The following is a 14,080-nucleotide window of genomic DNA, read 5'->3' as shown; positions in this document are numbered from 1 at the left end:
GGGCAGTGGCATCAATTAACTGCCTATTACATTGGTAGGTATTTTTTACACAACATCCCAGAAGAATATGATTTTTAGATCCTGAGGGATGGAATGGAACTTTGAGTTAACCTGATTCCAATGCCCCTATTTGCAGTATTTTAACTAAGAAATTTTTTAATAGGCTTAAATCTACATTTTAATCCTAAGTAATATGTGCTCAATTACTCCCACCAACTCTGTCAAGCAGATATTAACCAAACTTCAGTAATTATAAGACAAAAATTTAATGAAAATTGGTAAATGGGTATGTAATAATCCAAAGGGCTAAACAGTTAGTTACATGGGGACTATATTAGAAATTTAAAATACATTCTGAAGTAAATGTTACATGTTATCATCATCTGATTCATCTTCTTCCTTCAAAGATTCCTGTTAAGAGAAAAGAGCATTTAAAATCAATTTTGAATATTACAGCAACCTGAATCTAATTAGCCACTTATTAAAAATACTTTATAACTGAAAAATGAACACTGGTTTAGAATAAGGCACCCAACTAAAGAACAATGATAATTAAATATACCTTGTTTTAACAATTAACTTTTAAAAAAATCAAATACAGTATGAAAGCGTTAAATGTCCTGAAAAATCCTTGCCATTTTTACAAAATACGTACGTGTGTGTGTGTGTGTGTACATATATATATAAAAACCACAGCAACTTTATCCCCACCCCATTGAGGAGAACCTAGAAAATTTCTATCCTCAGTTCAACCAACTTTTGTTATTTAGTATAAATTATTATTCTATGCTTATTTCCATGCAGTTACTTACCTTAGCATATTTCTCTGCCTCTTCCCTTACATCTTTTGGAACAATTTCATGTCTTCCTTTAGTTACTAGAAATTAAGTCATATATTTAAATGAATTAAAAACAAGGACTATATTGTGATTTGCAATACCATGCAATCTACCTAGTGCAGAGGTATGGTCCATCTAAGGTTAATGCTGTAAAGTTGTACTTTGAGTAATACCAGATGCTTTGAATTCATTTTTATGTGTTTTCTCCAGGCAAGATTAAATCTGCACAAATTTAGTTCTTATGGAAACAAAGAATAAATTATGCTATGATTTACCCTGATGCTATGATAAATCTTGAGTATTCATGTACAACATGATTTTTTTTCTAGTCTTTTGTTTTTCCTTTATTGATTTTAGAGAGGGAGGAAGGGAGAGGGAGAGAGAGCTAGAAACATCCATGAAAGAGAACACTGATTGGCTGCCTCCTGCATGCCCCCCACTGGAGATCTGTCCCACAACCTGGGCACGTGCCCAGACCAATGGGGAATCGAAACGGCGACCTCCTGGTCCATGGGTCAATGCTCAACCACTGAACCACACTGGCTGGGGCAAGATTAATTTTTTAAACTGGCCTTGAATCTCTATGGTTACCATGCTAGAAAGAAAAATTTGATTTCTCAGTAATATTTTTTAAAAACATGAAATGGATGTTTCAAAAAGTTAAACTATTCACAATTTTAAGCAGAAGTTTCCTTTTAAAAAGACTACCTGTTTCAGGCTTTCTTTGTTCTGTGTCAGAACACCTTTGACAATACCTAGTACAATGGAAGATACGCATATTTCATGACCTAGCAGTTCTTATGTATATTTCCAACAGAAATGCTATGCAGGTGCACCAAAATAACTGTACATGATGTCCACAGCTGCCATATTTATTGCAGTAAAAACAAACAACTGGAACGAGCCCAATTGGCCACCAACAGAAGATTAATAAATTGTAGTATATTTAAACAGAACACTAAACAGCAAGGCAAATGAACAAATTATTTAAAATACACAGCACAAATGACTTACACAAATATAATGTTGAAGAAAAATCAGACAAAAGAATACATATTGTATAATTCCATTTATGTAAACTTTAACAGGCAAAGCTATGGTGGTAGAATTCAGGACAGTGGTTACTTTCAGGGACTGATTTCAAGGAGGCCTAAGGGGTGATCTGGTCTGTTTAATACTTAAAACAAAAGGTTTTTGATAGATTTTAGAGAGAAACATTGATTTTTGTTTCACGTGTTTATGCATTCATTCATTGGTTGCTGCTTGTGTATGTCTTGACTGGGGATCAAACCCAAAACCTTGGCAGCTCAGTAACTGAGCTACCTAGCTAGGGGGCCTAGTCTGTTTGTTGACCAGAGCAACGGTTATGACTGTATTCATGTTGAAGTAGTTCATCAATTCACTTAAATTGTGTATTTTTCTATATGTATATATCATTAATGAATTACTTAAAAAAATTTTTTTAAGGCATCCAGTGGTAAATTAGGTTTGGTACAGACAACTTGAGAAAAAATAAATTCATAAAAGTAACTTACTTTCACCAACCCAGCTGAGCTCCAGCTCAAAAGCTTTATCCTTAACTTCATCGTGTACTATGTAAATTCTAAAACGGTAAAGGGAAAATTATAACCATCATTTGGTTATCTACAAACACACAGTTCAAATACCCAGTCAGCCGAAATTAGAACACCCATTCCTAGTATAAGTATGAAATTATACATATACATATTATGCAGTTTATATTTATGAACACTAGAAAAGAAATTACACAAGGATTGATAAACACTACAAATGATTCAATATACTTTTAAAATCAATGTTGTTTTGATAACAGTTTTAGAGACATAACTAAAAATGATACCTCATAAGGAACAAAATAGGGAACAACCATTATTACTTGTGCCTTTCAGGATATTTGTTTTCTCCATTCACTCATTTTAAAAATAAACGAATCTCTGAGTTTGCAATTAGTGGTCTCTTCTATCTGCAACTTCTTGGCAGAAATCTTTGTAAAATTTGGTCCATTTTCCCCTTAACCTGGCCCTCAAAATATAATACATGCCAAATTGCAGCAAACAAGGAGACACTATCACATAACAAATTATCAGCAAAACTTTCCTATTTGTTTTCCACCACCTTATACAATTTTAATAACCTGCTGTATGAGAAATCATCTTAATTTTCTGAAACTAAGTAAAAGATACATAGTGCTGCATAAGGGATGGCTTTCCTACATGGAACTAATTAGTGTCTAGTGTTACACCTAAACATAAAAGGTCTGGTAAGGGCTGATTTCCAGAAGCACTTCCCAGTGAAGGAAACTGAGTTTATAATGTTAAACTGTTATACAATTAACAAGGATTAACTATCTTTTTTTTTTTTTTAAGTGGGTCCTGCTTCTTCACAACTGGAAAGGGGAAGGGTCTGGTAAAAGGAGGGGGCAGATGAATGAGTGGAGTAGCAACGGAGTGATGGACAATTAGAACTTTTAAAATAATAAAATACTATCAGTTTAAGAGATTAAGGGTACCATTTAATACTCACATTAATAAGAGGTCTCTAGAACTTTTCCCTTGCATGTATTATCAGATGTAAAACCTGAGACACTTATACAAAGCTGACTGACTAGGCCATGTTCGTATGGAATATTTAGAGGTGCTATGAATTCTCTACAGAGTAATATGTTTAATGACTTTAAAATCTGAAAAGTTGTCCTGGCTAGTTTTGCTCAGCGGTTAGAGCGTCAACCCACGGACCAGAGTCCTAGGTTTGGTTCCCGCTAAGGGCATGTACCTCGGTTGCAGTTTGTCCCCGGCCCCGGTTGGGGTCCTGTGGGTAGCAGCCTGTCTGTCTGTCTGTCTGTCTCTCTCTCTCTCCCCCCCCCTCCCCTCCTCCTCTCCCTCTGTCCCTCTCCCTCTCCTTCCCACTCTATCTGAACAAAATATGGGAAAATATCCTCGGGTGAAGATTTAAAAAAAAACAAAAAACTTTTTCCTATGCCATTCATCTTCACTAAAAATGATAATCTCTTCCTTAATTCTTCAAATATTAAATTCACCTTCTAAAAATTATGCACTATGTTCAACCAAAACAGCCTTTTTGAATTAATGTATATGGTAAAGTAAAATTATTTTTGTCAACGGTAAGGAAAATTTCAACTTACATTTTTGCAACTTCTTTTACAACATCACGGCAGGTCATTTCTTTCATCTACAGAAAATAAAATATAGATTAAATAAGTTATGAGTCAAAGGAAAAGAATTATTTTCCACTTATGTAACTATTTTTAGATTCTTTTCACAACCTATATAAAACACCCATGCTCTTGAGATAGATCCTCAGAGATAAAACCAAGGAAAATAACCTAAACATCCCAAAAGACCAGAACCTAAATTTCTTGATTCAGTTTAATGTTTTTAAATTATTATGCCAAAACATAATCTGGACGACCCTAATCTGGGCATCACTAATTTTGTGATGAGTATTAATATTTATAAAAATTCAGACCCCTCTATAAGTAATTAATTCACAGGCAGACCATGATATTTAAAAGACTGGAGAAGAATTTTTTTTCTTTACAACCAATTTGGGATAATTAAATGCAAACAAGCCTGGCCAGTGTGGCTTAGTGGACCAAGCATCATCCCATGGACTGAGAGGTCCCAGTTCGATCCCTGGTCAATGCATATGCCCAGGTTGTGGGCTTGATCCCTACATAGTAGGGGCCGTGCAGGAGGCAGCCAATCAATGTTTCTCTCTCACATAGGTGTTTCTATCCCTCTCTTCCTTTCTCTCTAATAAGTAAATAAATAAATCAAGTACAAACAAATCATGCATACCTACTGTATGCAAGATACATGATTACAAAAAACTGTCCCTTGTGGAATTATTAAAGACAAAATTCAAGACAAAAATGTAAAACGCCAGGGAAAACTTTGACGAAGCAAGAGTTGCGTAGGTTCTTAGGATTTGTAGGTACTTGGGATTTGTTTTGATTCTGAGGAAGATAAATAAAATACACAACGCAAAAGTCAGAAGCCAAATCTTACTAATATGAGAATTAGTGTTCTTGTAGTGAACATTTGGAAATCGGGGTAGAAAAACAGCCCTTTGCCCTGGCTAGTTTGGCTCAGCAGTTAGAGCATCAGCCGCGGACCAAAGGGTCATAGGTTCAATTCATGATCAAGGGCAGGTACCTGGATTGCAGGTTTGATCCCCAGCCCTGGTCTAGGTCATGCTAGAGGCAACCAATCAATGTGTCTCTCACACTGATGTTACTGCTCTTTCTCCCTCTCTCCACCACCCCTCTCCTCCCTCCCTATCTAAAATCAATGAAAAAATATCCTGGGGTGAGGATTAACAAGAAAGAGAAAAAGCCCTTAAGATACCCAGTAGAGAAGTTTGTAAAAACGGTAGGTACTTGGATATAACCAATGCAAGATTTTATTAGGCTATGGGTTTCTGAACACATGTGACAAGATCGTGAAAAAGTTTGCGCAAACTGTTGTTCACATTCTGGATATGTTGGGGAGGGTGGAAATGTAAAAGATAAAGGATGTTCATAAAGCAGTCTAGACTTGAGGTGATTCAATTACTTTACGTTCATCAATATTTTAGTTTTGGTATTTACTAAATTTTAAGATTCTGATGCTCTGTGCCTACACCATATGAGGAAGCAGGAACAAAAATCGTAATACTGAGTTACATTTAAGAATACCAATCTTGCCCTGGCCGGTTTGGCTCAGCGGTTAGAGCGTCGGCCTGCGGTCCAGAGAGACCCGAGTTTGGTTCCCGCTAGGGGCGCGTATCTCGGTTGCAGTTTGTCCCCAACCCTGGTTGGGTCATGCAGGTGGTGGCCACTTGATGTGTCCCTTTCACGTTGATGTTTCGCTCTCTCTCCCCCTCCCACTCAATCTGAACAAAAAGTGGAAAAATGTCCTCAGGTGAGGATAAAAAAAAAAATACCAATCTTGTTAAGAAATGGACAAATCTGGTATGTGGAACCACCTACAAAATGATGTTTTTGGTAAACAATATTGGAAGAAAAACAGGCCAGAGCAATGATATAGAGCAGCAGTTTGCAAACTCTTCTATAAAGAGTCAAACAGTAAATATTTTCGACTTTATGCTCCACATGGTCTTTGGTCTGTATTACAACTATCAAACTCTACTGCTGTAGTGTAAAAGTAGCCATAGGTAGAATGTGGCTGTGTGCCCATAAAACTTTTAAAAGTAGAAAATGTACCATAGTTTGTTGACCTGATTTAGAGCATTGTTTTTGTCATTTAGGTATACATGTTCCTGAAGTGAAGTGATCTTTCTCAATTCTTTACTAGGATTTCTTGATATTCCCATTCCTTGCTAGATTTAACCTCAGAAAGACAAAAAGTTACTTGACTGCTCTAAATGCTCTCTTCAAATTTCTACACAATAATAAGGAAAGATGAAAGCAAAAGGGAAATGAGTGGACGATAGGAACTTAGCGATACACCAGGAAGTGTGTGATGGAAAAGAACACTGGTCTAAAAGTCATAAGGTCTAGGACCTATTCATAACCAATGTAATTCTATGATTCTGGCCAGTCTATTTAATCCAAGATTGTGGTTGAGCTAAGTGACATCTGAGGTTCTTTTGTGGATTTTATTAGAACACCAAACATTAATTAGCCTTTATAGAACTAGAATATGGTATTACACTTCAAGTGCTAAAAAGATGTTCTATAGAGCCTGGCCTTAAATGCATTGAAGTACTTGAGCAAGGTTCCGTATAATGTACTAAAATATTGTTAAGTCATATGTCTGCCTTTTAGGGAAGTTTCTGACAAGCAATAAAGAGTTGGTAGACACTGTTTCAATTTTTTTTATTTTAATCCTCACCCGAGGACATTTTTCCATTTTTTGTTTAGATGGAGTGGGAGGGGGGAGAGAGGAAGAAAGAGAGAGAAATATTGACGTGAAAGGTACACATCGAGTGGCTGCCACCCACATGACCCATCCAAGGCTGGGGACAAACTGCAACCAAGATACGTGCCCTTAGCAGGAATTGAACCTGGGTCTCTGGACCCTAGGCCGATGCTCTAACCACCGCTGAGCCAAATCAGCCAGGGCAACACTGTTTCAATTTTAAGTTGATCAATTTGGCTAAAAGAAAAACCAACAAAATTTTAAGAAAACTTTTTTACACTAAAGATGAATTTCTGGCCCAGTAAGTATGGCTCAGTGGATTGAGTGTCCTCCCATGGACTGAGAGGTCCCAGTATGATTCCCAGTCTGGGCACATGCCCTGGTTGTGGGCTCGATCTCCATTAGGGGGCATGCAGGAGACAGCGATTAATATTTCTCTCTCACATCAATGTTTCTCCCTCCCTCCCTTCCTCTCTCTCTCTAAAAAATCGTGTGTTTTGGGTTTTTTTTTTTTTTCTGGTATGTGCCCCTAGCGGGAACCGAACCCGGGACTCTCTGGTCCGCAGGCCAATGCTCAACCGCTGAGCCAAACTGGTCAGGGCTAAAAAATCATTTTTTAAAAAGATGAATTTCTGGTTCTTGGGGGAAGAAAAAATGAGTACTTGGAACAGGACAGAGTTTCATGTCTTATGTAGGTAGGAATAAAAGAAAGAAGCACTGACTCTCAATGTAAGACTTCCATAGACAAAAGTGCTCCAGAGAAGAAAGAAATGATAGAATAAAACACTCAAGTTCTCAACCTGAGAAGGCATATAGGGTTCCATGAATGGGTTTAACAATTTTTGTGAAATTATATGGTAATTTATTTGTATTTTTCTGGATTAAGGGTTTACAGTAAGTAGACATCAAAATCACAAAGGGATTCATGACACAATTCTACAAGTAGTATGTTACCAGCTTTCCCTGTGCAATAAGCTGTGCTCAAAACAGCAAACCACACTATATCCTTGGTCAAAAAGGTTTAGTTTGTGGTATAAAACTTCACTGCATGAGGACAATGTTATAGCAAAAATTCAAGCATTAAGTTTGTATTACCTGAAGCTTTTCTATTTCTGTCTTTGCAGCTTGCCTGGCCTTGCCAATAGCACAGCCCCAATAACCCTATTTAAAAAGAACACACACACACACAATTCAGTTAACATATTATCATAAATCACTAATGACTACTGTTTCTGTTTAAAGATTAATGAAAGAATGTTAAATGACTTTCAAAAGCAAGTATGGAGAAATACAATCAAACATTCTAATGAACACCAAGGGGCTCTAAATAATTAAAACACCAAACTTAATTCTATAACAATATAGATTATTTTTAATAAAGGTCTTTCCAAAGAAAACAAATTATATCATTATATACTTCATGAACTAGAGACATTTAGGAGAATAGGAATGAAAAAAGTTAAGCATTATAACAATGAAAAAAGTTATTTCTGAAAGAAATTCCTATGAGTTCTATACTCTAGAGTTCGTTATATTATAAAGGTTATTTTAAAAATTAACATGTTCATTTATACTTATATATAATGATAAAATGTAAAGTCTTCATTTTTAAAATATTACTAAAAACCATAAAAATCTCAGAAAACAGAGGAAGGCCCAAGAAATCCCATTTAAAGTCTCCTTTTTAAAAGGGAAAATAGCCCTGGCCAGTTTGGCTCAGCGGTTAGAGCGTCGGCCTGCGGTCTGGAGAGACCCAGGTTCGGTTCCCGCTAAGGGCACGTACTTCGGTTGCAGTTTGTCCCCGGCCCTGGTTGGTCGTGCGGGTGGCAGCCACTCGATGTGTCCCTTCACGTCGATGTTTCTCACTCTCTCTCCCTTCCTCTCTCTCCCTCCCACTCTATCTGTACAAAAAATGGGAAAAAAATATCCTCGGGTGAGGATAAAAAAATAATAATAATAAAAAATGAAAAAAAAATAAAAATAAAAGGGAAAATAAACAGTTTTAAGACACTGCTACTCTTTACAGTAATAAAGGAAATGTTACGTATTTAAATGTTTGTGTTCACTATGCTGTTTTTATAAACAGCATTCTGAAAACTACAAATGTTTCCTCTGCTTCATATTCATAGGTTATTGTTATTAATGACAAACAAAATGTTACTACTTTCCTTGAATGAATTTTAAGGAAACTTCATGTAAGATACCATTAAACTAAAAATAGAATTCTATATAATTCAAAATTACTCACATATGAAACACCTGATGGGTCAATCATGTAGAGTTGTGCACCGTCATTCACACTGTAAGACCCTAACATGAAACTGCATAAAAGTAAATTGATTGTTTAAACCATGGTTCTTAAGACCCTAAAAGTATTTTAAAAAAACAGTGATATAAATGAAATTAAACTTTCTAAGATAAACTACATATATATATTTATTACACACTTTGATAAGGTAGTTTTAATATAAACTTGTATGTTTTTGACACTGTTCAAAATTCATGTGACTTTGTTTGTTCAGTATTAAAGCTGCCCATTAAATTTTCCTGGGAGAAAAGCAGTGCAGACAAAGAAGTAATGACATAGATGGAAAACTAGTAAGAGGGCCCCACAGGTAAAAACATAAATATGAAAAAAACCAGGATGACAAAATTCCCGATGTGAATACACTGAATCTACCTCAAACTCTTGTTCCACCCTTCATTCTTTTTTGGCTCACCCCCCCCCCCACACACACACACACACATACATTCCTCTAGTTATTTTTCTGCAATAATCCAAATTAGTTCAATGCATTTTTATATGCTTAACAAATTAGACTATTAAACTATCATGTGAATCACTGATTTTCTGAAATTGTGATTTCTTTTAAGTAGAAAAGAAACCAGCCTCATATGTACCATTTCATGTACTGAAATGGACAGCCACCAGTCCAATTCCCACCCCTACCCTACCATCATTCCCTTCCATACCACATGGCTATGAGACCTAATTTCAGAATATATAACTGATTATCATTATTTTAAAACCCTTCAATGTTTTCTTAGTATGGAGCAGACTTCTGTATTATCTGGACACTCCCTACATCTTCATTAGCATGTAAATCTTAGGGTTACAAACCAAGTATACTTGACTCCTCTGCATTACCTGAAATGCCCAGGTAATTTCCTACCAGTCCCTTTGCTTGAAATACCCTTATCAATCCCCCTACATCTCACCTCCTCCTTTCCTTGCCAACTCTAGAAAAAAGCCGTTCCCTAACTGGTGCCCCATTATACTCAGTACACACATACCTTTATCATTACCACCTCTAAAACTGTATTAATGGTGACTTACTTATCTTTGTGCCCTCCCATCCATCTATAACTAACTCATGGTATATGCTCAATCTTCACTTGAAAAGTTTTCTCCTCTCCACTATTCTCACTCCCTTAAAAATAGAACTGATTAATTAAGAGCTCAGTTGAAAGGTTAAAAATGAAAGGTATTCTATGAAGTCTGAAAGCTGTAATTTAAGTGAGAACCTTAAGAACAGCTAATATAAAAAAAATCCACATGTCTAACCTATTGCCAGTAGAATAATACTCAGGTTTTCGCTAATATCTGTCCCCCTCAGTAATTCAAATATGGTGATTATAAACAACTCAAAGGTAGGACTAAAGCTAATAAACTTTCTATAACCTTTAACAGTGGCAAGCACTCAGGACTAGTAAATGTTTATTTTAATATGATTGACTTGTTTATTTTTTAAAAGTTATAAACTAAATATGTCTTTTTATTTGAGGGAAATCTAGAATCATGACAGATCTCTGAGAAGCCATATCTGAATATTTACAACCAAGCCGTATCTGAATACTTACTCTAGGTTTTGATGCAACTGAGTTCTAGCTTTCCCCAAAAATAAAAATACAAGCATTCCACCTTAACAACAGTAAGAAACTGAGACTAACAGGGACTTGGAATGTAATTTTGTATGCATTCATTACTGACTGCTAAAAAAAACTCCCATTTAAGAGCATTTTACGTAACTGCTTAAAGTATACAGATGGAAATTAATGAGAACAATAAGATGTCAGTATAGCTGGCTTGGCTACCTAATAATGACAACAGGGAGTATCAGTTTGAAGTTTCCTGAGAATGTCAGGGTCTAACATCATAGAATGTTTCTTTGTTTTATTGAAAAATAATTGACATATATCGCTGTATCAAAGTTTTAGATGTACAGCATGATGGTTTGATTTACAAAATACTGTGAAATGACTACCACAATATGTTTAGTTAACACCCATCATCTTATATAAACAAACAGAAAAAAATGTTCTCCTATGATGAGAAGTCATAGAATGTAACTTTCCTTTATATCCTAACTATAGTCATCAGGTTGTACATTACATCCCTAGGACTTATTTATCTTGCAACTAGAAATTTGTTCCTTTAGACCAGACTACCTTCCTCCAGAGAACTGATCACAGTCATATTAATATTACTGTAAGTTTTATGTTTTATCTTCAGTTTAAGTCTCTATATATAGTGTTTTCCACTAGTCAAATTTTTTATTTTTATGTACACTGTTGTATTTAATCACTGCCCTAATGCTTCTTAGTAATAGTTCACATTTTAAGGGTATAAAAGGCTAAAATGCTGGGGAAAACACACAGTACAGATCTGACTGAATATTCTTAGAAAATTTCATACCTGCAGCCAAAAGGTCTGACAGCACTGTAGAGTGTATATGCATGTACATACATGGCCACTCTGTCTGCAAGATGCTGGGGAGGGGAGGAAAACAGAAGAGCTTATTAGTAAACTTCTATTACTGTTCAAAAGCTTCCTCACCATGTTATCAACTTACTTTTAGTGGAATGTTATAGCCAAAGTTAGATCTAAAGTTGGAAGCTTCTTCTCTTGCGATGTCTGCTAAAGAACGAGCATCTGCCAACAAACCTGCTACTGCCTGAAATAAAGTAAGTACCAATTTAATAGATACACCTAGCATAAATCAAGTAAAGTATGTAATTACTGTAGGCTTTAAAAACATTTAACAAGCATTGCCATTAATAATAAGTTTTTTTGGCTTAAAGGTCTTCATAAGGCATTCTGGCATTTTGATGCTTGGGTATGGGACTGCAATTTAGAAATTTACCTAGTTTGACTTTATTCCCTGTCCAATGATCACATTCAGAAAAAATATTTCTATAATCAATCCTCCATGTCTCCCTATTTACCACTTCATTATAAACAATAAAACAAAACAAATAAAACTTTTGGTCTTGGTAAGGACTGATTTTTTTTAATTTAAAGTAGTTCTATGTTCAAAAAGTTATTAAAAGTTTTGGTCTAGACATCACAACCTCAAGTCTTTTTCAGCCTACTGACTAATAAGTTGCAGTGCCGAACCAAAATGTGACAAACCACATTATCTTCTAAGATTCGTGGCTTACAAGTGAAATTACCAAAACCATGTACCGAGACAGTCTACAGCACTGTAAAGAACTCAAAGAGTTGTGGGACATTAAGTTTGAGGGAAACATTTGTTGAAGCGTTTCACAGTTTCAACATCAGATCATTCTACACTTCTTTCAATACATCATATCACTGAGAAAGGTTGCTGTGATAAAAATAAGTACTGTGGCCCTGGCCGGTTTGGCTCAGCGGTTAGAGCGTCGGCCTGCGGTCCGGAGAGACCCGGGTTCGGTTCCCGCTAAGGGCATGTACCTCGGTTGCAGTTTGTCCCCGGCCCTGGTTGGTCGTGCGGGTGGCAGCCACTCGATGTGTCCCTTTCATGTCGATGCTTCTCTCTCTCTCTGTTCCTCTCTCTCCCTCCCACTCTATCTGAACAAAAAATGGAAAAATGTCCTCGGGTGAGGATAAAAAAAAAATAAAATAAAATAAGTACTGTGTAAAAATTAATGTGGAACAGGAAATGAGAAGGGCATCATGTAACCTGATTGCAAAGTTTAGAAGTAGTACAGTACACATTAATTGTGATTGTAAAAGTAAAAATATATTTCTTTTACTTTATGTGCATTTTTTTATAGCTACTTAGTTTTTAGGATATAAACACTAAATTGTTTGGACCCAAATACATAATAAATAGAACCGCTGTATTTTTTTGGCCTAGGGAAGCCATGGGAAAAAAAAATTAGGGTTACTAGGAACCAAGAAAATCTAGAAACAGCTTGTTTAGGAAATCTGCAGAATTGAGAAGTGGTATCAGAATTTTTAATAGCCTTTTATCTACTTCTTCCTACTAATAGTAACAATGATGAAAATTCCTAATGCATATTGATTACTCATTACATGCTAATAAGCATTTTACATAATTATTTTTAATAATGTCAACAACTGTATGAAGTAGGTACTATTACCACTATAGTTTTGCAGATGAGAAAACTAGTGTTTAAAGTGACTTTCCCAAGGTTACCCAGCCAGTAAATGTCACCATTTAAATCATCTATTGGTTTGGAGAAAACTTATTATAAAGTCTTAAAATTCTCAAATCACTTGAAGATGACAATTGTGGAAACAAAACATTAATCCTTCATTGTTCCTAAATATCTTCAATGTCCAGTATTTTGCCAATTTCTCGCTATAAGGAATGCCATCAGTTTCCTGGCTTTAAATAACATTTGGTAAATTTTTGAAAATTCTAGAACAATTTTTCTATCACCAAAGTGCCTATATGCATATATTATTTTTTTTAAATACCCCTACCTAAAGTGATTTTTAAAAAGTGAAAGAATGCCTAATTCACTAGTTCCCCTCCTATCAGCTAGATTGCAGTATGGCAAGTGTCATCAAAACATATCAGTTTCATTGGCAATAATACATTTGTTCAGGAGAGAAAATATGTTCAGAAAAAATAAAGATTGAAGAGGCAAAAAAATATATATTTATTTGTAGCTTTTCAGTTTACTGGTTATATTTACTAGTCTTTTTTGTGTTTGTGTGTACATATCTCATTTGGAAATACCAAAGCTTACAGGAGAGTGTGTTCTATAGGATCTCATGCTGCAGAATGAGTTCTGGAGTAACATGTAGGCCATGCAAACTCAAAAGTCTGAATCTCAGTTTATATCTTGACCAGCTGTAGAGGTCTGTTTTCTCATCTGTAAAAATGGGATTAGCATTATGTACTTTCATCACTGATTCGTCAGGATTAAATGAGATAATTTATAGAGCCTCTAGCATAGCACCTAGCAGAAAGGCTTTCTCTTTTCTTCCTAGCCTTTTCAGTAAGCAGGGTTAGAATCCTTTATTTTCCTTTTTTAGATTGTTCTTACTGAAGAAAGTCTAACATATAGGATGACACAAATATACACCAGTAACGTATTTAT

General features: G+C 35.5%; 1 protein-coding gene across 1 annotated transcript in view; it reads right to left on the bottom strand.

Moving 5' to 3' along the window:
* Positions 1-247: 247 nt before the first annotated feature.
* Positions 248-14,080, bottom strand: part of PSMA3 (proteasome 20S subunit alpha 3) — a 28,521-nt gene continuing 14,688 nt past the window's right edge. The window contains exons 4-11 of the mRNA XM_036254523.1: positions 11,596-11,697; positions 11,439-11,512; positions 8,991-9,063; positions 7,838-7,903; positions 4,003-4,049; positions 2,375-2,442; positions 813-877; positions 248-411 (exon numbers count right to left, since the gene is read on the bottom strand). Of these exons, the coding sequence (XP_036110416.1) occupies positions 367-411; positions 813-877; positions 2,375-2,442; positions 4,003-4,049; positions 7,838-7,903; positions 8,991-9,063; positions 11,439-11,512; positions 11,596-11,697 (540 nt within the window). The 3' untranslated portion in view covers positions 248-366. The remainder of the gene's footprint in view (positions 412-812; positions 878-2,374; positions 2,443-4,002; positions 4,050-7,837; positions 7,904-8,990; positions 9,064-11,438; positions 11,513-11,595; positions 11,698-14,080) is intronic.

This window comes from Molossus molossus, unplaced genomic scaffold, assembly GCF_014108415.1.
Source record: "Molossus molossus isolate mMolMol1 unplaced genomic scaffold, mMolMol1.p scaffold_m16_p_1, whole genome shotgun sequence".
Classification (NCBI taxonomy): domain Eukaryota; kingdom Metazoa; phylum Chordata; class Mammalia; order Chiroptera; family Molossidae; genus Molossus; species Molossus molossus.
Note: the sequence above shows the minus strand (reverse complement) of the source record. Positions and strands in the feature narration are given on the sequence as shown.